The following is a 24,956-nucleotide window of genomic DNA, read 5'->3' as shown; positions in this document are numbered from 1 at the left end:
AAAAACAGAATAAATCTTAAATTTAAAGATGTGATTGAGGTCAGACCTGTGTTTATCTTTTAGTGCTTTTCTGACTCTTGGCCTAATTACTGAAAAATTTTGCTTTCACAGGTAATGTTGTTTATGGTATGCTTATTGGTATCAAAGGTGGCTTCATCCTGTCAAAGAAGGTTATATGCTATGCCCAAGCCAAGTTAATATCAAACATGTTAACTACTTGGGAAAATTAAACTCATCTACAGGACTGCTTTTTCCTGTGTAAAAACTGTGAACTGAGAACAATGGGTCTTGTTTCTTCTTTCACAGAAGGATAAGTTTATCCAATAAAGAAACACTTAGAAACATTTGTCAATTACCTGATTTGATGGCCCTCTGAAATAATTGGGAAGCTTAGAAGTAGTTTATTTCATAAAGAAGCTGTGAAATGGTTTGTCATTTGGCAGGTTCATGGCTAATACATGCTGGCCGATGAAATATTCAGTTCTTGTAAATAATAATCTAATTCTGTCTATGGCAAATAAGGAAGAAGAACTACTGGGTTTTGTAAGGCAAGTTGTTTTTTTATGGAATTAACATATGAAATCCTGACATATTCTTGGAACTCACTCACTTTTTGAAGCCAGGATATGCCTGTACCATGACAAAGCAATACAAGCTGATGCTAGGAGGGCAGGATATTCAGCATGCATGCAGCAGCCCTTTTATAACCACTTTATGGTACACTGATGCCTATCACACAGACATTTTAGGTCTATGTGTTCTCCGTGTTCAAGTGGGAGGAACTCAAAAAAAAACTCGGTGAAGTGGAAGGAGACGAACCAGTCTACTGGCTAATTAGGAAAGGGACAAAGAAGAATATCTGAAATACTTTGCAGTGCATGCTGACATAAAACACATTTCCTCTAGCAAACATTTGCTGTGGATAATGAGTGATATGAGTCAGAACATAAAACTTTCATTTCTAGCCTGCTGACTTCAGTTCGGTGCAAGCTGATGCTTGACTCTTTCTAATGAGATTTCATGTTTTTGAGCAAGTTCCTAAAACTGTAATTTAACAGGCTTCTTGGAGGGGGCTGGTAATGGAATAGACACAAACCCTGAACTACCCTTTATCTCAAAAGTAATTGCTAATTGGATTTCAAACATGCTGGAGGAGAAGTATAACAAGATCTGTGCTTCTATTAAGTTTGGGAACAAGCAGAGATGTTCTGGTCTGGAGCTTTCTCTGGGACTAAATTAACTTCTACCTCCCTTCAAATGCATTCTTTAAGACAATCAAGAGTTTTTGTGTCAGGTAGAAGACATGCACAATCTATAATCTCATATAGGTAAGTAAAAAAAAGGCTTCAGCGACCTTAGGTGTAATATACTGTACCTGTTATTAAAATTCCATAGATCACATATTGAATTGTGGGTTTATGTTTCTTGCAAAGGTCACAAGCTTTATCATATTTCTCTTCTAAACACCTAGGAGAATTAAAAACAAACAAAAAACCCAACAAAACAGGAGATATTTAGGCTGTAGATAAAAAAGAAGAGTAATTTGCACAGGAAGATCAGGTTAAATAGATGAAAATTTCTCCACTGGAGTATGCTGCACTTGGTAAGGATTAAATTTGTATCCCAACGTACCAAAGAAAATCCTGCTGACGTCTGCTGAGCTTTTGGGAGGACTTCTTCGGTTTGATGTCGAACAAGTGAAAATCTGGCAGATAACTAATGGGCAAAATTATTAACTATCTAAGAGGCCAAAGTTAGGGGGTCAGTTCTACTAGACTCTGAAGTACAGCTCTTCTGTGAGGATGTCTGTTAACAGGGTTAGTGCAAACTGGGAGGGTAGGTAAAAATTCAGTGCCCATTGCCAGGCCTGCAAAGACTGTTAATATAGCCAGCCCACCATTGCTATGTGGAGCAGTAGCGTTGCTATAGTTGTGAAGGCCTAAGGCTGCATTTGTGTATGCAAAATAACCAATAGCCACCTAAAACCTTATTAAAGTGTGCATAGATGTTTCTGGATATTTGAAATCTCATCTAATAATTATCAGTTCATGGAAGCTAAAATTATTTGTTATATTTGAATGTCCTATTCTAGTACCTTTTCTTCTAATTATTATGTACTTCACTTTCATTCTTTTCTCATCTCACTAAGGGTAGTACAGCGTGATTTCATGAGGGATGCTGAAATACAGGGAAATAGTAGTTAAGAGAGTTAATTCCACACAGTTTTCCAATGTTAAGTGATGCAGATGTATTTCAGTTAAAAAACCTTAACTAAATAAACACTCTTGTATTGTGCAAGCTGACAAGGAAGTATAGCTGGAAACAGCTATATCTCTGTTTCTCTAAAGTGGTGTGTTACACTCTACAGTGTATAAAGGTAACAAATCTAGAGATGCTAATTATCCAGACTGTTCTTTTGTGGAAACTAGATGCAGCTGGAGTCAGATACATACTGATTCGTACTGAAATTCAGCATGAATACCTTTCTTTTCTGCACAAAAAAAAAAAAAAGAAAGAAAGAAATTGGAAAGAAACAAGGAATATTAACTTAATTCATATAAGTACTCAGAACAGCAGAGCAAGAATATACTCCTAACTAGTACAAAGAGTAACATGGTCTCTGAGAAATCTTGATTGCTTTTGGTATTTCAGTTTTAGTTCTGGGAATTCCTGTTGCCTCACAAATCATAGTTATTTTCTTTCTACTTGTAAGAACATTAGGTTATCTGCCCAATCTCAGCAGAGAGGTTAGAAACAACAGGAAAAGAAAGAAAAGAAGAAATGAGAAACAGATGTATGAATAAAGTAGAGGTCCTTTATCAAATTTATAGTTCATCCATCGACCAAAAAAAGGAAAAAATATTATCTACTATCTGTTGCTGGTACTTATGAGTCCTTTGGGGCTTAAAATTGCTATTTTAAGATTACAGTTCCTTGTAATGTCTTCTTCGCTCTAACATCTCTCACTCTCTCTCTTTTCTTATTTTATTAGTTTAGATGATTATCACTTTGGTACGTGGATATCTTAAATGTTTAGGCATACATGTCATAAATATGAAGCTCTGTTCTGAAAGGTGACAGGAAAAACATCTTCCTTATGAAAATTAGTTATTTTACTAAGGAAACACTTTTTAAAAAGCTGATTCTATGTGCTTAAAGTGCAGCATGTTGCTTTTACTTAACCAAAGATTTTTAAAAACCAAGTAACACACACAATTAAAGGAGAACCTTAATGTGAAATATTTGTATATGCCATAACTATTCTTGCTTGCATTTTGCAACAGAAATCCTTTTTCTAGTCTGCATGTACTCTGTAAGTGAATGTTAACACCTTGCACAGGTAGTGAACCCTTGTTATCAACAGACTGATGTTTCAAAGGGCTTGTGTTTCAGGTTACAGGCTGTCCCCTACCGGAGACACATTCATAGTAAAGGCAGCTTTGTGAATGCCTTCCTTTTAAGCAGATACAAGAAAGACATCAGATCACATTAGTGCCTGCTTTTAGGAGCTAATGTACAAAAAATAACTTGGTAAAGATACCGTTGCCCTTGTCAGGTGCTCAACATAAACATTAACCTAAGCAAAGTACAAAGCCGGAGAGCACAGAACAGGCCATAGCCTGAATGTAATCAGAACGGAGCAAAGTGCTCTTCTGCTTCCAGCCTATGAGGAGCTTTCGCTTCCAGAGATAATGGTACCTCTGCTGATGAAAGAAAAAGAGGACCTCAGGAACAGTAATTCCCCGTGAATTAAACCTTACTTGTCCCTTGGCTTTCCATGGGAGCACAAGTAAATAAGAATGAGAAAAAAACATACAGGCTTGGTCTCAACCCCAGCTCAACCTGCTCCCGTGCAGAGATGCCTCTTGTTAAGTGACTGTGGGCCCAGGTTTGAGGGGAAGAAACCTTGTACAGCCATTTGCATGCCAACACTTGCCTCTCCAATTAGCTAGCTTATTTATCAGTAAGGCTGGATACCTGCCACTGGAGAGGCCTTCAAACTTGGATGTTTGATCTACGAAATCTCAGTGTTTGTTTTTGCTAGACAAGACACCAAAAGTTTTAAACAAGAAAACGTTTAATCCTGCGTACTGCTAAAGGAATGACAAATCTCCAAAAAACAGAGGAGAAATGAGACGGTATTTAAGTGAATTCTAAGTACTTTTGCTAGATTTTTGAAGTAGTATTTTAATGATAACAGCAGTAAACCTGATCATATGAACAAATCTTTAAGCTCTGTATGTACAACTCAAAAACATAATTTAAACCTTCACAGCTACTTCCTCATATATCATTTGTACACGAGATCTTTCCACGAAGTCCAGTTTGATTAAGATATCTGAGATATCCAGTGAGTGAGTTGCTAGAATCTGCTGACGGAATCATAGAATACCTTGAGTTGGAAGGGACCCATAATGATCATTGAGTCCAACTCCCTGCTCCTTGCAGGACTACCTAACACCAAATCATATGACTAAAAGCATCCTCCAGACACTCCTTGAACTCTGACAGGCTTGGTGCTGTGGGAAAAAGACAGGTTCAGATCTGAAATAGTGTGCTGTATAACAGAATGCAGTCATTGAAATCAGGGGAGAAGTACAGTATGGTTTCTATGAAGGTTTATATGAAGACTCAATGACAGAAAAATACTAAGACTTTATAATTTTAAATATTTATTTTTTTTAATGTCTTGTATAGGGTTTGTAGTTCTTTCCAAAAAACCCTAATCCTCAAGTATAAAATGTAGATTTGTGCTTTTACTGTGTGGTCACCTGACACCAGTGCTAAACAAAATGTAAAAATTCTACTCCATCAGAATGCCTTTTTTTTTTAACAGCTATTCTATTCCAATTTTGTATAGGGGTAAATAGCTATTGAAACTGAAGGACAATAGTGAATCTTTAACTCCCTGAAAGTGATCACTGTAAGTCCTCTCTTTAAAAAAGGCTCTTATGGAAATACTGGAAAAGTACAAATGTATAAAAATGGACAAAAAAAAACATTAAAAAAAAATTGCTCCTTTAATTTACAAGGCTTTGGAAGGATAGCTCCACAATCACATGTATCAGTTGAAAGGTATAATAATCTTAAATACAATGTGTTTCTGTATTTCACAGATTACTAGGCAATACAAAGGTCTGTGTAGCATAGGCGTATGGGAGTGAAATTTAGAGCTGTCACTCCAGAAACAGAAAAGCTGGCAGATAATTGCTTAGGCCAGGATGAAGTGAGTGGAAAACTTACTCATCCAAAAGACATTACCCTTTTGAGCGGGGCTGCTCATCATCTGCTGAATCATGTTTGTTTTCATGCAGATCACTCTCAACATGGATGTGTTCATCCTCCTGGAAAACAAGGATGCCAAGGCTGTGAGAGGGGTGCATGCCTGTCAAGTAAGGTGCAAAAATCCCAGACCCCACTGGCAGATGGTTGAAGCAGTCTCATGAGTTCCCCGTCTGCACTGAGTGCATGGCTCCAGCTTTCCTGTCTGCCACCAGTGCTGTGATCAGCATCAGGCAAACCCAGTGGTGAGACCCTGGCTGTGAACTTTCCCAAGCCAGCCACACATTTTGAAAAGGGAAATGAAGGGGGGGAAAACACCAGTGTTTCTCAGAGCTGAAAAGCGCCCCATACAGACTACCACTGTATACATGCCAAAAGGTGAGAGGTGCAGGTGGGGATGGTAGAGCTGCTAATTAGCCAGCTTGCAGAGCACCTCCTGTTGACAACCTCCTGTTTTTGTTGCTTTTCTCTTTGCAGAACTTTAATTTTATGTCTGGAGAATGGTTAAATTGCAGGAGGTGGGGCTTATTGTTTTACAAGTGTAACTAAGCCAAAACATTTATTCTTCAGAAAAGCTGCTGGGATAAGGTGACAAGTAACAGTCCTTTAAAGGGAGCTGGGATCCACGGGCTTTGTAGCACAAACTTGAAATCTGGCCAGATAGCACATTTTCATCAGGAACACACCTTTTTGCTACCTTAACCCATATAAACCTGGCTGCATTAAAAATTTTGAACAGCAACAGCCTGACCTCCACCACGTGCCAGGACCGTCCTTCAGGTGGCTGGGCACAGCCCCCAGAGCTGCTGGGCACACCAGTGGGGGCTGCCATGCTCATGCTGTGTTCGTCCCACCAGCCCAGTGCGGACAGGCAGAGGGAAGCACTTGTCCCACAGGTACGTGCCTGTGAATAGGCCAGTGACAGGCAGCAGGTGACCGTGGCGTCCAAAGGCAGCAGCGTAACTGTGCCTGGCCCTTGCGCCACACTTGCCCTTCCCCATTTTAATGCCGTGCCAGGGCAGCGTGACCGGTCACCTGCCCTTGCGTGTCCAGCCAAGATCACAGTGAAGGCACCCAGTGTTTTCCTGAGCCGGCAGCCATGTCCTACCCTCTTGAGAGTAGCTGGCCTGCTGTGCCAGGCCACTTGGACCGGTGGCAGGCTGCAGGCAAGTTTACCTTTTCTTTTTGCCTCACTATTATTTGTGGTAACTGCATTCCTCAAACTGCTGTGTGAAGCAAGGCCCACCACAGACCTTGCTCTGGCCTCTGCCTTCTGTCTGGCCTTCCTGCTGCTGGAAGTCCTAGAAAGCCCACAGTTAGTTTTAGTGAGAAACCTGAACCAGTTCACCGGCAAAATTAACACACAGCCAGTAATTACAATGGTGTGGAGGAGTATGTATGTAGAAGCTGCTATTCATTCCCCTAGGAGAAAACTCAGCATGACATAGACAGGAGTCTCTCAGGCCTCCTGGTTGCAGTTTTTGGAGGGGGGGTGGTGGTGGTAGGAGTTGTGTAGCAACATGGAGCTGCACTGTAACTTTTGGCTGTATTTTCACTAAACTCAATTTCTTTCTCTCTTCGGTATTGACTGTGAAATAAAGCAAACTTGAAAGATGCAGATGCTTTCACCTAAGTTGCTATTATTTTTGGTAATTGGGAGCACTCTCCAGTGGCTGTAGGAGGTTGGCTTCTCAGCTTAGGGCCAGCAAGTGCTCATAGTATTGAAATATCATTTATTCCTTGGCTTAAATTTGGGGTATATTGTATACTGGTGCTTCTCACAGATTATTGAACCTACATTATAAATCAGGAGGGTCCAGCCCTTTGGGTTGACAAGCCATGTTTTCATGTTTGCAGGTGGCTATGCTCCCTGTGGCACCACGTCCTCTCTCCTGGTCACAGCTCAAAGCCCACGTTCCATACCTCCCTCCCTCAGTCCTCACCACCATCCCCAGAGCCCCTGCTCCCCTATTGCTTTCCCCAATGCCATAGCATCCTCCCTGGGCCAGGAACTTGCCCGGAACACCCAAAACCCCAGGCTCTGGCTCTTTGAATTTGTGAAATACATTGTTTGTCTTGAGAATATAACCTATTTTGTCTTTTGAGTATTACAATATAAAAAGCATCAATCCACATCTCTTCACATTGTCTACAATGTATTTGAGTATGCTCAGAATAATATTATGTTGCTATGTTATTGTTGCAAATGCTTTCACTGACATTAAAAGGTGTTCAGAAAATTTGAAATCAAAAACCACTTTGTGTCTAACTCTGAGCAGATACATAAAGAAAAGGGAGAAAGGATCCAAACCCTTTTTCTTCTTTTTTCATGGCCAAACATGGTATCAGATCTGGCTCATAGGGAGTGTTGGTCCTTGCTGAGGCTAAACCAAGGGCTGCGTGGAGCACATGGACTTCTGCCAGCAGGGGCACAGCGAAGTCCATACTCTGCAGAGCTGCAAAATAAAATTCTCCTGCCTCAGACACGGTGTGCCTGAGAAAATGCTATCTCTAGTAGTAGTATCTCTACTACACTTGCACAAAGTAGTGGCAGATCACTTTCAGCTGAACTTTTTCAGGGAGGAATTGGTTTCTTTGATTAAAATCAAGCTGTCATTGACTGCCACTACTTTTGTCCATTTTTCAACTGTTTCAATCTGTTCTGCAAGTCCTTTTATTCTTTTTGTTTTGACATTTCCCTTTTTGCTGGCTTTTTTGAAGAGGAAGGTATAGACACTGTCTACCACCTTCCTTTCCTAGGATCTCAGAGGTTTAGTTCCCAGAGGAGCATATCAGAACAGTCCAACTCATCCTTCCCATCACTGTAAATCTGAAATCACTTCAACTTTATGAGCAGAGGCATTTCTTTGGCAGCATACCGTTGCTGCCTTTGATCATACCCCAAAAAACTGGAAGATAGAAAAGAATACCCACAAGCATCAGGAAACCTCTATTTTTTATGTGCTGCTTCAGGTACGTTCACCAATTTTGCAAGTAGCTATGATTACAACACAGGAAGGTACTAGAAGTTTTTAATGGAACTTTTAGAGTAGATTATTTCTGGAGTGTGGGTGTGAAAATATTAATGCATGACAGTAGTAAAATATCTGTTGGATTTTTTTTAAACTCTCATGTCTTCATAGTGAGCTACTCATTATGTGGGCTTAAACTAATGTCCAGTCAAAAAGCTTAAAAATGAATGCGTTCATGTGTCATCTGTATTGTATTTTCCTCTTCTTTCTCTGGCCAGTTGTACGTCACACGGTTGCCTCCAGTTTGCTTTTGTCTGAAATTTCCCCCATTTTAGATGAGCAGGTCTTTAGTAATGTGTATGCCCCACCTGACTGAAATATTTTATGACTAAAGACAGTGTTTCCACCTTCTTTTTTTCCAACTTCTCGGGAGAAAATGCTTCTGTATCAGCTCCTTGTCCGCAATATTCCCTCTGATCACCATTTCTGATGCCTCTTTTGTGTCGTGTATGAAGCCATGACATTAGAAAACATTTTTCTGAATCCTACACATCCTGTCAATTTTCTGTGTTCTTTCTTTAATGTATTTCTGAGAACAGAACTTGCTTCCTTGTCAGTTTATGAATTTTAAATTAAATTCAGGTTTTGTTAAAATATCTCTCTTGGATATATTATCACAGCCAATTACTGACACTGAATTTGAGATTTATGAATTTACATAAGGTTATGCAAAAGAAAAAAAAAGAAAAAAACCATACCTGATTAGTATTTTGTGAATACTTCTTATTTTGTGACTTCTTGATTCTCTGTGAATTCTTGATTCTCTGAATTGCCTTTGAGACCTTTTAGATTTATAACATTCACACCTTTGCTGTTGTTCTGGGGGCATGATGAGACCAGAAACTGTATTGTTTCAAGTCAAAAGCTCAAAGCCTTTCTCATGTGTGGTAAGAACTGATTTATATCCTGATGCCTGTGCTTCCATGTTTTACTTTACTAGTACAGGGAATCCAAAACTCAGAGTACAGAGCTTGGACGTTCAAGTCCCTGCACTATTACCCAAAGCTCTGTCACTCATGGATGGTGCTTAGCTAATGTGAATCTGCTGTTTTCTTGACCCAAGCTCACATGACCTCCTGGTGCTGCCTTTTGCCTCTGGACTGGTTTAACAAGCTTACAAAGATCCAGCCCTTCTCCCCGTCAAGGGCAAAACTGCTTTTTCGAGCCTTGTCCAGGCTCTTAGTACCTTTGCTCCAGTATATATACTCCTTAGGCATATGCAGTAAATGCATATTTTTTTTCAAATATGTACTTCTATTGCTCTTGAGATAAAACACTCAGAGTATCTTGGGAAAGAGCAGTTAGTTTTACTACACTAATTCTCTGTGATATACCTTTTATCAGAGTGTACTGAGAGTACGGCAATAACCAACTCCGCTATTTCTACTTTTTTCTTTTTCCTGAAGCTGAGTTTTCTTGTTTCTTAATGTTTTGAAGGGTACATTATTTCTTTTTAATGATCCTTGAAAGGCTGGTTCTTATTTGGGTTTTGTAAGAAAGCAGCTTAAACAAAATTTCAGATAACTTATATCCACAATTTATACAAATGTTTTATATTTCAGTGTTTTCTTCTGGCAGCAATTACGGTGTGCTCATTTCATTGTTTTTTGTTGCATGAAGTAGAAGTATCTCATTATTTACATGGTAATAAACCCAGTAAATTAGCATCTACATTTAGCTTTCTGAGAAAACAATAATTTCCAAATGAACAATACAGAATAGACTTAATCATAGTAAATTATGATAAAGGCAGGAATAGGCAGTACTACTAGATATCAATTAAGTTTTGCCTTTTAGCAGAAACATGACCTTAGAAGAAATCAGAACACTTTTCAGTAACGTATTTTCCATAAAGATACTCTGACTTCAAACTTCACAAAAAATCAATTTCAGTAAAAACGTTTCTGGAACTTTGTGTCTGGGGGAAGAGGGGAGAGTTGCAAGAAGCTATTGATTCACCTGCTCTTGCCCTGATTAAACCAGATGCCAATAAATGAGTTCCCCTCCTTCTAAGACAAAAGTATCTTTGCATTCCCTTAAGAGGGAGGTATTTCTTTTACAAAAAGCTCTTCTCTTCTGTTACTCTTTTGCTTTCCAACCATGCTGTCTTAGGAGTTTGCCATAGCTGCCTCTGCAGCTGATAATGAAAACCTCCACTGAAACTCTCAATACGGTGGGGAAAAAAAAGGAAAAAAAATCCAAGAAGCTGAGGTTAACTGTAACATTGAGATATAATATCTTAAAAACACTATACAGGACAGTACAGTGAAGTCTAAGTGGTACAGTTCTGTAATTGACACACAGACACTGCTGGGGATAGTCTCTTTGATGACTTCTATGCTTATTGCCAAGCAAGAAAAAGCAAAGATTTCTTAGGATTATTGTCACCGACAGTGTGAAGAACAATAAACATGCAAGTTGCTGTCTACAAACAACAGAAGTTCAGAATAATTTGAGTTGGAAGAAACCTCTAGATGTCATTTTGTCCAACCCACTGCTCAACTGCAATAATTACATAAGAGTTTTATTTATAGAGTAATTAAAATATATGAATGTATGAGTAATGTTACAGAAAATTAGTAAGAGCATCACATGATTGCTGGCACTCCAAATAGCCTGCACTGCAGAATGGTAGATTTGTGTTCTTTCATGCAAGCATAAAAAGCACTCATTTCAACTGAGAAATACCACATTTCTGGCATATTCCAAATTCAGTAGAAACTTGTTAACTGCTATTGATAACAAGTTTACTTCAGTAAGAGTCTAATTCTGTTGACTAAAACAGTCTTTGAATGAGTGCAATGAAGATGACTGATTTTCTTATACTTCACACCTGATTCTTCAAGTGCAATTTCTTCATCCTCCCCTTTATACAACTTTTTTTATTTTGTTTGGTGAAAATGCATGCTATTTAACTGTATCCCTTGAACAAAAATAATTATTTTTAATTTCTTGTAAGAAGGGCAGTATTCAAGTGACAAATAGAAATGCCTATTCCTTTTTCCTGTTTGCTTGAGTCTTTCTCTTTCTGAGTTTGCTGAAGGCATTCCTCACCAAAATGTTGAACTCTCTGTGCTTATGGCCTGCTGTAGCAAACTGTTACCTAAGCACCCAGCAGGGCCAGAAGACCTCTATCTCATTTGCCCAGTATTCTTTTCCACCTTCCAGGATATTTCTGCAGAACAAAACATTGCAACAGAAGACAGGAGTTCAAGTCTTAGGGACTATAGCTAGCACAGCCCTGTTACAAGCCCAGGCCAGGTCCAGTGATATGCCTAGTCACTTCTGAACTTACTCAATTGGTAGACACAAGGAAGCTGAAAGCTAAAACCAAGTTAGAGACACTTGGATAGGAAAATTCTCTTTCTTTTAGGTCATGCTTGAAGGATTACAGAGTTGATCCATCTACTTCTAATGATGATCACATGAGAAGTGTTATGCAGTTGCATTTCTGCTTCTACACTCTGCTGTACTTTTACTGATTGAAATTTCATACTTGTAAAATACTTGGCAAGGGCATAGAGCTATCTCTTACTTGAAAGTGAAATACTCTTTCAATGCTTTTTCAGTTTCCTCTAGGTTTGCAGTTCATTTGCCAAGTCTTTTTGCCTAACTACATACTTTGGCCTTCCATCCTATCTCCTTCTCACCTATCTCCTCTCTGACTTTTGAGAGAGGATTGGTTTTGCAAAGAGCACATAACTTCTGTTGGTTGTGCTTTTAACAAGAGCACACAGTCTCTGTTACAGTTTTCCCACCCCTATCAGTTAGTGATGAAACCAGATTTGCTATCAGCACATCCAGGCAGCTGCTTAAATTGTTGATGGTTTAAGGGTGGGTCATTAGATTAGCTTTGGAGATTAGAATCAGGGTACTTTAGGAACTGTGTGGAAAACAGATGCTTCAAAAGCAAATGTTTTAAGTTACCATGTTGGATTTAATTGGATTTCAGATTAGATTCTGTCAGCTGAAATGAAGCCATCTGATTTTTAGTTAAAAACTTTGCTATATTTTTAGTATTCAGTGTAATAGAAGAACATTCATGTAAATTTCCCCCCATGTACTACCTTTTGCTAGCCAGAGTGTCATTATTCTGAAGGAGTTAAAGTGCATTTTAAATACCGAGGAAGAATTTTTTTGATCAATAATCATAGCATTCATAAATTCCTGTGAAATGACAAATTTGAGTGTAGATGGCAGGAGGGATGAAAGTTCATTATTTATGTGTTAAACTATAGTAAATAAGCTGTAAAGACAGCAGATAAGAAACATGTGCTGCCAGATTTAAATTCAGCTGGCTAAATCTTTATGAGGTGTTTTAAAACAGGTTGTAAATTAGGCTCACCCACCTCTGAGTACATTAGTGTTTTCTTTAAAACTTTAAGTGGTCAGTTTTGAGTAGGATAGTTGGATAGTATTCTGAAATGCAGGATAAACAAGTTAAAATGATAGACTGGCACAATCGGCCATAAAAAAAGAAATAGGAAATCCTTTTGCTCTCAGAGCAAGTAAAATGTATGTTCCTGTAAGAGATGGAGTAATATCCCACTTTTTTTAAAAAATACCCAAACATGGCTTTGGAAAACATGTTTTGAAAATGTGGAAAAGGACTGCATAATTTCCTGCCTGAATCCGATGGAGTTATACAGTACAATGCCCTCATAATTTCCAAGGGAAATTACAACAATTATGCTCATGAAATGTAAATTCTTAATAACACCTATAGTTTTAATCAACTAACCAGACAAGAGTATCTAGGAAACTGTGGAGAATGGTGATAAACACAGAAATATATGGCATTTTTTAGGATGTTATAAGCTTGTTTGAATGAAATGGAGTGTGAAGGCTGTGTATGTTATGGCAGTACCGATGTCCTTATGCAGCTTGAGTAAAAGGCAGAGTTTTAAAGGGGATCCTTCCTTCAGCTTAAGAGCAGTTTGCTCTTCTACAGAAACAGGTACCAACTGCTTAATACATCCTAGCACTAACAATAGGAGGCCAATGAATAATAACTATTTATTAGCTGTTATCTTCCTTTTGTATTGTATTTATTTTATGTTTACCTCTGAGTTCCCTTTAAAAGTTTGTCAGGTTTTTTTTGTCCCACCAACATTCCTTTTTATGAGCTAGTTCTTACCATTCCTTGAGAAATGTGTGATTTGTTTAATGCCATAATTAGCAGAGATCTGAACCATCAGCACTGAAGAGATAAAACCTTTGCCTCTTAAATAAGGGCTAAATTCAAGCTAGATAAATAAAATCTCAGGTTTAGGGTTACTATTAATGTAGGATTTCTGAGCAGGAAATTCTGTAGCCAACTGTAGTGATACTCTAGCCAGTGCCATCAGAGAGAAGTTAACCAAACTACACTGAATGGAAGAGACACAGTAGTGTTTCTATACTTTATGTATGACATTATTGTAGATGTAGATACAGAATGTATTACATTGGCATGCAGACACTTAACATGGACAATCTTCTGAGTAGCAATGGGCAGATGAGGGTGAGGATTTACATTCCTTATATTGCATGACATTTAAGGGGGGGAAAAAAATCATAAATCCCTGGATGTTTTGGTATAAACAGTGTGGCAGTCTGTTGATTCTAGCTATGAGGTAGCATCCAAAGCAGGTAATTTAGCGTGTAGGTCTTAACAATTGCATTGGAGTTTTATTAAGTTTATGCTGCACTGAAGGATAAGAGCATGCTTGTGAAGAATGGCAAGTGTAGGTAGAGCTATGCATCTTCCCAAAACTAATACAAGAAGCTTACTGAGATGTCCCTGATATCAAAGAAAGAGGTAGAATGAGAGGTACATTTACATTTGAGGTTTGCTGTCTGTTTTCTTTTGAGACCATTTTGAGCTGTTAATGAGGTGACAGTTGCTTCTAAGTCTCCCAGATACTGGCATTATCACAAAGCAATAACACAGGACCCACAATTTTTCATGTCATGCCTGTAAACAGTTCAAGTGGAATCTGCTTAGTGTATAAAAGAAGTAGGTGATATTTCACAGGATCATGCATTTAAAAAAATACGATTAATGTGGTTAATAGAACTTTACCCTACATGAATGCACACCCTCTCTGAAAGCTAACATTGCTTAGCTGACTTCTGAGGGTCTACTACAGTAAGGCTGAAGAAGTTTTACACTTCTGTGATGCAACGGTTATTAACTGTATCACAGTTTCAGCTGTGACAGTTAATTTTCTTTATAGTAGCTGGTGCAGAGATGTGTTTAGGATTTGGTGTGAGACCAATGTTGATGGCAAACTGTTGGTTTTGGTTGCTTTACATTTCTTTCCAACTCCTCCCCATCCCTCTGGGTGAGAGGGATGTGAGTGAGTGGCTGAAGTTACCAGCTGTGGTTAAACCATGACAGTCCTTTTTTGACAACCCCAATGGGGAGGAGAATCAGAAAGGAATGTAAAACAAGGGTTAAGATAAGAACAATTAAATAAGTAAAGCAAAATCCACACACACAAGCAAAGCAAAGCAAGGAATTCATTCACTACTTCCCATCAGCAGGCAGGTGTTCAGCCATCCCCAGGGAAGCTGGGTTCCATCACCTGTAACGGTTACTTGCGAAGGCAAACACTAACACCTAATGTCCTCCCCTCTCTCTTCTTCCCTCAGCTTATATATACTCAGCAAGACATCATATGGAATGGAACATCCTTTTGGCTAGTTTGTGTCACCTGTCCAGGCTGTGTCCCCTCCTAATATCCCATGCCCCTCCAGCCCTCAGGGCCCAAGAGACTGAAAAGTCCCTGACTTAAACATCACCCAGCAACAACTAAAACCATCTGTGTGCCATCAGCATTGCTTTCACACCAAATCCAAAACACAGCACTGCACCAGCTACTGAGAAAATTAACTGCATCCTAGCTGACACAGTACAAAACCTATTATAGTACAGAAGGATGTGTGTGTTTAAATATCAATAACCAATGTGAAATTCAGATGAGCTTGAATAGTTATCCCTCTTTGACCATTTGTATGACTGACCAGTCAAAAGACAGATTACTCTATATTACCACCTCTTCAACTTGTTAAGAGTCCTTCAACAACAGAAGGTACAATGCTTCTCATTCTTGACTTAATAAAACTTTGATATGATCCTTCATCCACCACTTTTTAGCCTTGAGCTGCTTTGTATTGTTAAGAGCTGTTTTCTTAACTTTCTGACTTTATAAAACAAACTACCTAACCCAGGTTTACTTTGTCACTGCATTATTTTTTATATCCCATTGTGCGTTAATCATTAAACTTTAGCAAGCTAGCAGCCTAATCTACTAAGCAAATTAAGAGCGTGTACTATTCTTACAGAAGAAATTAGAGAAGCAAAAATGTGCTGCACTGCATTCCAGAACTCAGCCCGAGAGTTACAGTCTGCTGTGAGTTCTGCATTATAATCATTTGACACATGTTGGGGTTGCGATTGTGAAAGTTGCCTGTTTACAATTTTCATTGGCATTATCATAGCTAGTTGTTTTAAAAGCAACCCTTGAGCTTTCTCATGCTCGACTTGTTGTTGCAAAATATTCTGAAGCTGATCAATAAAGTTAGTATATGACTCTTTAGGACCCTGCAAGACTCCTGCATCCTGACTGCCTTAATAGCCATCTCCTTCATTTGCAAATAGTTGTTCCTGGGATACCTTGCCTGAGTCACAGAATCGGCTCAGGTACATCTGAAGGTACCTGTGGAGTGCAATCCCACACTGATACTTAAAATGGTTTAAACTAATCCCTTTCCAGAACAGGTTTATATTTTGTGGTTTAAGAAAGACACTAATTGCAAAATACTAGAAGACACTGCATCTTGGAGAAAGAAGAGTGTTCATTCTTTGTGCAAGAAAAGCTCAAATACAAGAAAATAAGGAAAAATTATGAGATTGTTTTCTTCTCAGTGGCTTCTACTGTGAAGCGATTTATTTTTCTATATGCAGAAGTTTACCTATTTCCTTCTGTGTCTTATTTTGTCTAGGGAGTCACTTACATGTTGAGTCAGCGATAGTGTAAACATAAATACTTTCTGGTGTTTCAGAAATCAAAAGTAACCAGAAAACCTGACTCTGGCCAGGTTTCATTGTTGCACAGTCTCTATGATTTGGTATTTGCATTGTTTAAATCAGAGAGGATTTGCAGGATCTTGCAGACCTCTGCAATGGACAGCTGCAGGAGGGGGCCTGGGAAGCAGGACCACAAGTAACAATGTTAGTTGAAAGGAATATGCTCGAGCTTGTGGGTCACAAGCCCTGCTGATACAGGACATGAAAAATTACTGAAGGTATAGGAACAGGGACTAAGTATCAAGTTGAGGCTATACAAGGAATGGTTTGTCAGATTGCTCAAGGACCTGGTGTAAGAACTGCAGACATTGTTATCGTTAACTACTGCTGAATTGCTAAATAGCTAGTGTGAGATCTTTGCGCGAGTTGCCACAGTTATAGAATAAGCAAGTTTTTGAACTGATCAGAGCAAGATGTAACAATTGCTTGTGTGTATATAATCATGCTATCAGGCTAATAAAGAGACATTTGCTTGCATCAAGCTGCATTCCCGTCTCTCAATTGCGACAGACAGCAAAGGAAGCACCTGGATTCCCTGCACATTGCCCAGGTGAGCTAGCTGTGTAAGGCAGAGAATTAACCTGAGTTACTGAACTGTGCTCCACAGAGACTGCTGAGGAAAGAGGTGCTTTTCAGCTTAGGTCATCATTCAAAAGCATTTGGCATTGAGCTTATGCAGCTAGAGAGGGACTTACTTCCTCTGTAAGTTTGTAAGGCAGAGACTTTAGAAACTGAATGCACTATCTTGAACACACATTTTGTGTGAAAATGCACCCAGGATTAAGTCCTCACTTATCTGATTTACATGAACTGAGGGAGACCCAAATTCAAATTGCTTGTCTGTCTGCTCTGAAGCACAGATGTGTTGAGCGCACTGATTACCCAGGAGAATGCCCTAACCACTGGCTTATGTTTTAAGACAGTTATGTCTCCGTCTCCTGTTGAAGCTGTCCCACTTAGTGTGAATTATTAGCTATTGACTGGAGTAGGGACTTGACCGCAATTCCCTTACATTCCACAAATATTCCCTGACTGGCAGATTACCGGATTAATCTATTGCTTATCGTTGTCTATAGCTCAATGAATAAATATAACACCAGAGTGGCTGGATGTCACTGGTGTTACATAATATTCCACATGCTTAGCATTTCCAAAGACCTTTCTGTGTTATTTGAATAGTGTTGGCTGATACCCCACTATGTGCTACCCTTACTGCTAGCTGAGCTCAGGGGCAGTGTAAAGATCAGAGGCCGCAGAGGAAAGCAAGGGGTACTTCGATAATACAGCACTCTTTAGAGCCGCTTTCTCCCTGACCTGTTCCACCTTCAATAATAAACACAGTGAATGGCCTGGCTGTGGGTTTGCAAATTTCTGTTTGTCCCTGCTCTAATTCCTATAAAAATGCAGGGGTGCTGGGCACTGAGAACAATAGCTAACTGGTTAACAATTTATTTTTTTTTGGTGCTTCTTCTTTTGAAATCTGCATTTTTAAAATGGCTGTTAACATTACTTTATGCACATAACATGCAGAACCCTCTGGGCTGGCTCTGTGCCCTTCTTGGGAGCAGAACAAGACAGTTGCACTTATTTTATGCATGGAAGAAAGAAAATATGCCCCACTGTGATTACGTGATCATTTTTCTCACATTATTAATATACATTGCTTTGATGAGATGTACGTCTGCTGCATAATGATGCGTCTCTTCAACAAAACTGAATTATTTGCCCTCAGGAAATCGCAGTAATTGATACAGCAGATGGGAGAGGTGGATGGGCTAGTTGTGAGATACACCAGCCTATGAAATAACACTGAGTTAGGAGACTTTTCAAAGATACAGTGTACCAGGCAGCAGACGAAGACAATAGGCAGAGCCTACTCCTGAATGTGTCAATTGTGCTCCAACTTTTTGTACAAGAGACTTGTACATTGGCAGGATATCACTGCAAAGTACGTGGATGCAGGAAGACAGCATAAATTGCTTTTTCTTTGTTCAAGGACTGAAGTAAGCATTGTTCATTGTTTTTAAGTCCTTCCTCTTCCCCACAAATCAAAAGAAATCATAGTTACCTGGAAGGCCACATTGTGCACGCCTGGGTGATCACAGGTAGTGTCCTTCAGCTCCATGTGCCTCGCCTGGGCAGGAGAGTTTTGGGCGGATATTGGAAGTTGCTTGCAGCACAGGGGCACAGCAGCCAGTACCTGGTTAATCCATGTACAAGGTGGGTGAAAGTCACTTGAAGTGATGCTCTTTTTATCTGGAGCATGCTCAGGTTGCTGTTGCTCACTCATAGCTCCACCTTCTCACTCCCCTGGCACAGCCCCTTTTGGCCAGTGTGGGAAAGGGCCTTCGATGTTTCTTGAGACAAAAAGGAAGGATTACTGCGAGCCCCAAGAGGCCGATGTATCCCTGGGTGATCCCAAAGGCAAAGGTGTGTACTTATATGACTTCTGTCTTTCCTCCCTTGCTTGGGGGAAAATCTTCCCTACCCAGATCTTTGAGAGGTCAACACAGTTTTAGTCTTTTTTTTACAGCTATTCTCAAATCACTGTTTCTACGATGTTATCACAACTCTGTTTTCATAGTGGTTAGGGACTTAATCTAGAAAGAGAAAACAAGGGAAAATTAACAACTCCCAAACCGCCAACAAATACTAGTTATGCATTTTTAGTTGGCATGCCAAATCTTATGGCACAGGCTCATTTGATTATCTGTCCTCAGTTTACTCATCTTTAACTGGAGTTTTCTAATAACTTTCCAGGCTTGCTCTTTGCAGTATGGCAGTTATATTCGTAGAACTATCAGTCTCTTAGCCATGTTTTTTATTTTGGCTACCTGTGGACAGCTTGTTCTGTGTAAGGTCTCTGAAAATAGTAGCACTATTACAGACACTTATGTCAGATAGGATTTGAATGAATATAATTTTTGTCTTTAAGGACAACAAAAATGAGAGAGAGTTCTGTTTCTTTGAAATACAGCAATGTATATTTACGTACTCATTAGGTGCCTAAATTTGTAACTTTCTACACAGGGATTGAAAATGTCACAAATTTTGCCTCATCCTGTGAAAAAGCAAAAAATTATGTGCTATTTTAGGAATAAAGACAGAATGGACCGGCACAACAATATATTCTTGCAAATAAAGAACAGTTACATGAAAAATAAAATTATGCATCTTTCTGAGGAATCTTCCAGCTATGTTTTAATTGTATTATAAATCATACAGTTGCAATATGTGCTCTCTGAATCTCATAACTGTTGCTCAGAAAGAAGGACTAGGGTTTTTTCTTTTATTCAGTTAGGAGCACATGACTTTTAATGATATATTCTGTTTGTCAGTATTCAGAATTTTTTTTGATGCCCTAGGTTTTGAAATCAACAAGTTTGTTGCTATTTGTATTTACCCTGTGAGTAGACTGTGACTAATTGCTTCTCTCTATACATTATTTGCCAGCAAAAATAGCTGCAAATATCTTTAACAATGTTGATATAATTGCCTGCTGATTACTGCATACCTCAGCTGTTTCTCTCTTCCTTTCTTCCTTCTCTCCTCCTGCCAATATTGGACACATGAGTTTACTATCAGAGGGAAGAGGGCAGAGGAAACAAAGTAGTGAATCATCTTCAAATCCAGCCCATTGATTCCTAAAAACCGTACTCTGCACTTGAATGTTGGAAGAAAGTTCTGCCCTGCCTGGTAACTATGCAAAGACACAATTCTGCTATTGTTCCTCTTCTTCTGGCAACTCATTAGATACTTTTCAGAACTGGTTTTCTCATTGAAAAAGGTCAGAATAACACTAATGTAATCACTTCAGTGCAAAGTTTCCTCCCCTGGGTTGTATTTTCTGTTAGAAATCTCACAGGATACTGAAAACAAAACCACCTACAAATCCAAGAAAAATCCTGAACTCACTATAGAAAACATGAAATATGCCATTTCTCTATGGACAAAGGACCATGTAATTAACCAGAAGGTCACAACTCGCTGATATATTTTTCATGATTAGCCAGCAGTCTACTTGATGTCTCATTTACAGCAAACCCCTTCCCATTTCTGGTTAGTTTCTATACTCATATGAAGACATCAGCTTTCAAGAAGTGTCATGCGTCTGAAGGATATCACATCCTGCTATTTCAATTGATAACAAGCCTGGACATTTGTTTTCCACTTGTGTGATTCCTCCAGCTATAAGAGGGCATTAAAGACTCATTCTTCTATTTTTTAGGGTGCTTTTACATTAGACTAACAGTGCTAGACTCAAGTCAATTCGTGTTACCAAAATTCTACTGACTAATAACAGAGAGAAAAATTTACAATAATCCAAGAGTTGCTTCCTAAAAATAGCCCTAAGACACTTTATGTTTCATCTCAGTCTTTCTACATGAAATCTGGGCTCTCTTTCTCTTAGTTAGAGGAAGACCAATCAAAAAACCTTATTCTTTCACTAAGTTTCACATATAAAAGAGATTCATGTTTTTCCTAGTGTGAATAATATATGGAGAAAGTTCATTCTCATTTGAAGACATAATTTTCCTGGTTGCTTCTCACTTCCTTTTTTAATGGTAGGAGTGTATGAATTTATTGAAAGAATCCTTCTGTTTTGGTTAGCAGGACTGAGAAAGTAGGAAAGGAAAGCATTTTATTGCATTAAAACAGCAATCTGGAAAAGGAGCTCAACAGCACAGTAAGTATGAAAAACTACTTTTTTATATGGATTAAGGAAGATTTCATTTAAGTGTATTTTATATCTTTGCAACTTTGCAGACAGCTGGCACAATGAACAACTTATCACATATATGACAAACAGAAAATGAATAAACTTGAGAAATGAACATTTTAAAAAAAATGTATAACAGTTATTTTTTTGGATCCTTTGCTCAAAAATCATGAGAGGTGTTTTCAGTCACTCCCCAGGAATTTATTAAGGAAGCAGCAAACTTAAACACCAGCCCTTCAGAGTGTTTTCCTTGGAGTCTTATGTAGGTAAAGGAAACCAGAAGTCTTGCTAGCAAGGGAGGTTTTCAGCTGATCTTCATACTTTTGATACAGAAAAATGTTCCTATTTATAATATAAAGTAATACAGATTGGTATAAATGGGTATATTACAGGCAATGGGAGTTTTGTGCTGACACCAGACATCAGTATCTCTCTTGGAATATACACAGAGGTCTGACTAAAAAAACCGGAGTATTATGGCAAATAAATAAAACTTCTGGTTAGCATAAGAAAACCTTCCAATACCAGTGCTAAGTAACTTTGCTATGAAATCCTAATCACAATGGATAGTATTGAGAGCCTTTTTGTGCTTCAAGTAATAGCACACCAATGCCCAACTTGCTCTGAAATTTTCATGCAGACTGGCTAGGCCAGAAAGAGTTTTTGGGGTACTATAAAATATTAATCAACAGTGCATTGCTTACTGTATTCACAGCAGGCAAATATGTAGCAATAAGATTCTTAATAATTTGTTAGGTGTATTAAAAGATGAGCAGAAATATGAAGAAACAGATGAGGTATCTAAAAAGAGTAAGGCCATCCTGTTTGTTTCATTGCTGAACTGTCAGAAGCTACTTTATAGTTAGGATTTGTACAGTTGCTCAGAAATTAAGATTTTTTTACATACTTAATTGATAATATTCAGTGTTTATAGTTGTGCTAGTTTTACTCAGCTGTGGCTTCTAGAACATTTCAGTAAAAATTTCAAAAGCTTTGAGACAATAAATACTTGAATAAATTCTCTTAGACACCCTGGGTTAACCGTGACTTCAAATAAAAAATACAGGCTAGGCCATGAGGTGGGCAGAGAAGCTTCAGTCCTGACCTAATGAAAAAATACAGTTAGATTTTCCAGGGATACTGTTATTCTGAAACTCAGTGACCATGTTTTTCTATGCAAATTATTGCCAGAGCCACTGAGATCTCCATGATGAAAACCAGGGGAAAATAATGTAACCCCAACAGCAGAGTTGTGGGAGGAGTCAGTGTAAAACTGCAGTTGGACAAGTATTTTTATGATTATTCCATATTACTGCTTAGATTTTGCTCCTCAAAGGAAAGGTGAGTGAAAGAAAAACATGGTTATCATTTACAAATGGTTGGCAAGTAGAAGATTAATTGCTTTACTGTTTCCTATATATCATGAGATTTATTTAGGCAGTCCTGTTTACCACTCCACTGTCTTCTCTGAGTGAAAAAGGTCCTTTCCATATTTGAAAAAACTTTGGGCAGAAAGGACATTCCTTGTTAATATCTATAATGTCCAAGCTGCAGGTGTTTGCACTATGGCCTATTCAGTTTTTAGAAACATTTTCATTAGGATACCAATGTAAAAGATAAACTCTAAACCTCAACAATATCATGAGAATAAAGGATGAATGGAAGTTAAGTACTGTCTTCTGGGAAAGAAATACAACTTTATGTGTGTGAAATCAACACACATTTTTCTGGGAAAATCCAACTTTGGGACTCATTTTTACCGAAGGGGAACATACGTTTTCAAAATTCCCAGCTACTGGTCCTGCATTCTTAGGAGAAAAGTATAAAGCAAGAAGTTCTTATCAAGATAAAAACACTTTTTAAAAAATCACAGCAATGATGAAATGTGGACACAAAACCCTGAATATCCAGTTTTAAAATTTTTTTACATCTGTACAAAGTAACAGTAAATGCTATTAAAGAAAGATCATGTGGTTTTGCAGCCATTTTTGTACAAACATATATTTTGCATTTCTCATAAAACATTGATCTAAATCAAACTGTTCTGATCCTTCACAAGAAGTCTTTCATTAAGAAAGAAAAGAAACTATTTAAATTTTTGGAAAATTAAGTAAGCTACTCATGGGAGCGGTGGGAGAATAAAGGCTGGACATCCAGAATATTTTAGGATTTCAGACATAACATCTAGCCTGTCTGGAATACTTTGAATTCTTTCACAATGCATGTTGGGGAATTTGTTTGCTATGTAGATAAATGGTGGGGGGAAACCATCAGCATTTTCAGAATAATTTTAGCTTTTTGCCAGATGACTTTATGAAAATATACTACTCACACAGTTATGAGGTGGCTGAGTGGCCAGGTGCTGCCTTCTTTCCCAGCTTCTGCTGTGAGTTCAGTCTTTGGTCGACAGTAGTCACAACCTCTTGCCCAGGAAATCTCCAGCTCCTACTCTGGCTCCCAGCTGTCCCTCTGAGATGGTTTTGTAACGAGTTACTCACTTCCTCTGTGTTCTGTGGCAATAGAAATGAAACTTTGTTATGCTTCCTAGTTGTCCTAAAGTTGCCCCTTGACAGGAGAGAAACATTAATGCAAAAGAACTTCATGTTTAACGAACACCATCAATTAGGGCGGAAAGACTTCTTGGAGGAAAGTCAAGGGCCTTTGAGAGCTATTGTATTTTACCTTGTGACAAATACCCATGTAAGGCTAAACAGCAGGAATCCTACACCTGTTGATTCTCAGACATTAGCAGCAACTTCAGGAGAGTTCAAAAAGACCACCCCAACCATCCCAAAGGGGTCAGACTTCAGTAGAAACAGAGAAAAAGGATTTTATGTCATCTTCTAATCATGTGACACAGGCTAAGTAAAAGAAACTAACATCACATAGATGTTTCCATAGCACATTCATGTGGAAGGAAAAGAAACAAACAAACAAACAAAACTCAAATAAAAGAAGAAAGGTATACACTTGAAGGTGATAGGAAAGATTATTTTGAAGAATACTAATAGGGAAATTACGATAGAAATTTTATCCAGGTTCAATGGCTATATTTCAGAAAGGATTCGGTCATCTGCAGGTGGGAACCTTGGTGTGAATGTAAGCTCAAAGACAGAGAAATGCAATCAGGCTTACCAGGGTGTCTTTTAATGTCTTATTCTACCAATCTGAAATTGTCTTAATCTAAAAAGCTGAGGAAAAAAAAAATATCTATTGGTTATCTGTCACAGACTGTTTCTTCTAACCTTTTATGCACAGAAATATAACTGTCATCAATCTATAAATGTCACATGCAAAGATAAGCTGAAATGTTAGCATACCATATTTCCTTTGGACAGTGAGTTGGTGTTTGGTTTTTCGTATTTTATTTTTTTCATATTTTTTTAATTATTATTTTAATTCTGCTTGAGAAATTATACCTTTTGTGTGCTGGAAATCTTTAAACACCACTTCTGGTCATTGCTTAGACACATGAAGAGATCCTATAGATGGTGTAAAATCAACTGGTTTTGGTGAGACAATTGTGTCAATACATTTCATGCAGGATGCAGTTTAGCTTTGGGCATCTGTGCAGACTCAGTTGATTTTTACTTTGTAGTAATTTTGCCTTTCTGTTCAGTGAGATGAAATGCTATAGAGAGTCAACAAGACAGCTAATCACTGCAGTTGTGAAAATTAGACCTCTGAGGCAGAAAAATAATTAAAGTAATGCATGCATGTTGCATTTTCTGTGAAGGCAGGTGTGGCAAAACCCATGAAAAGTAATTTATAATTGCAATACAAGGAGGAAATTCAGGTTCTTCCTGTGGTTATAGTTGTGGTGTGGTTGGCATGTGGCAGGGTTATG

General features: G+C 38.4%; 1 protein-coding gene across 1 annotated transcript in view; it reads right to left on the bottom strand.

The window, feature by feature from the left end:
- SLC28A3 (solute carrier family 28 member 3) overlaps positions 1-18,589 on the bottom strand; it is a 46,392-nt gene extending 27,803 nt beyond the window's left edge. Inside the window, exons 1-3 of the mRNA XM_037373719.1 lie at positions 18,458-18,589; positions 5,263-5,345; positions 1,376-1,467 (exon numbers count right to left, since the gene is read on the bottom strand). Coding sequence (XP_037229616.1) covers positions 1,376-1,467; positions 5,263-5,345; positions 18,458-18,514 — 232 coding nt within the window. The 5' untranslated portion in view covers positions 18,515-18,589. The remainder of the gene's footprint in view (positions 1-1,375; positions 1,468-5,262; positions 5,346-18,457) is intronic.
- Positions 18,590-24,956: the final 6,367 nt, after the last annotated feature.

Source organism: Falco rusticolus, chromosome Z (genome assembly GCF_015220075.1).
Source record: "Falco rusticolus isolate bFalRus1 chromosome Z, bFalRus1.pri, whole genome shotgun sequence".
NCBI lineage: Eukaryota > Metazoa > Chordata > Aves > Falconiformes > Falconidae > Falco > Falco rusticolus.
Note: the sequence above shows the minus strand (reverse complement) of the source record. Positions and strands in the feature narration are given on the sequence as shown.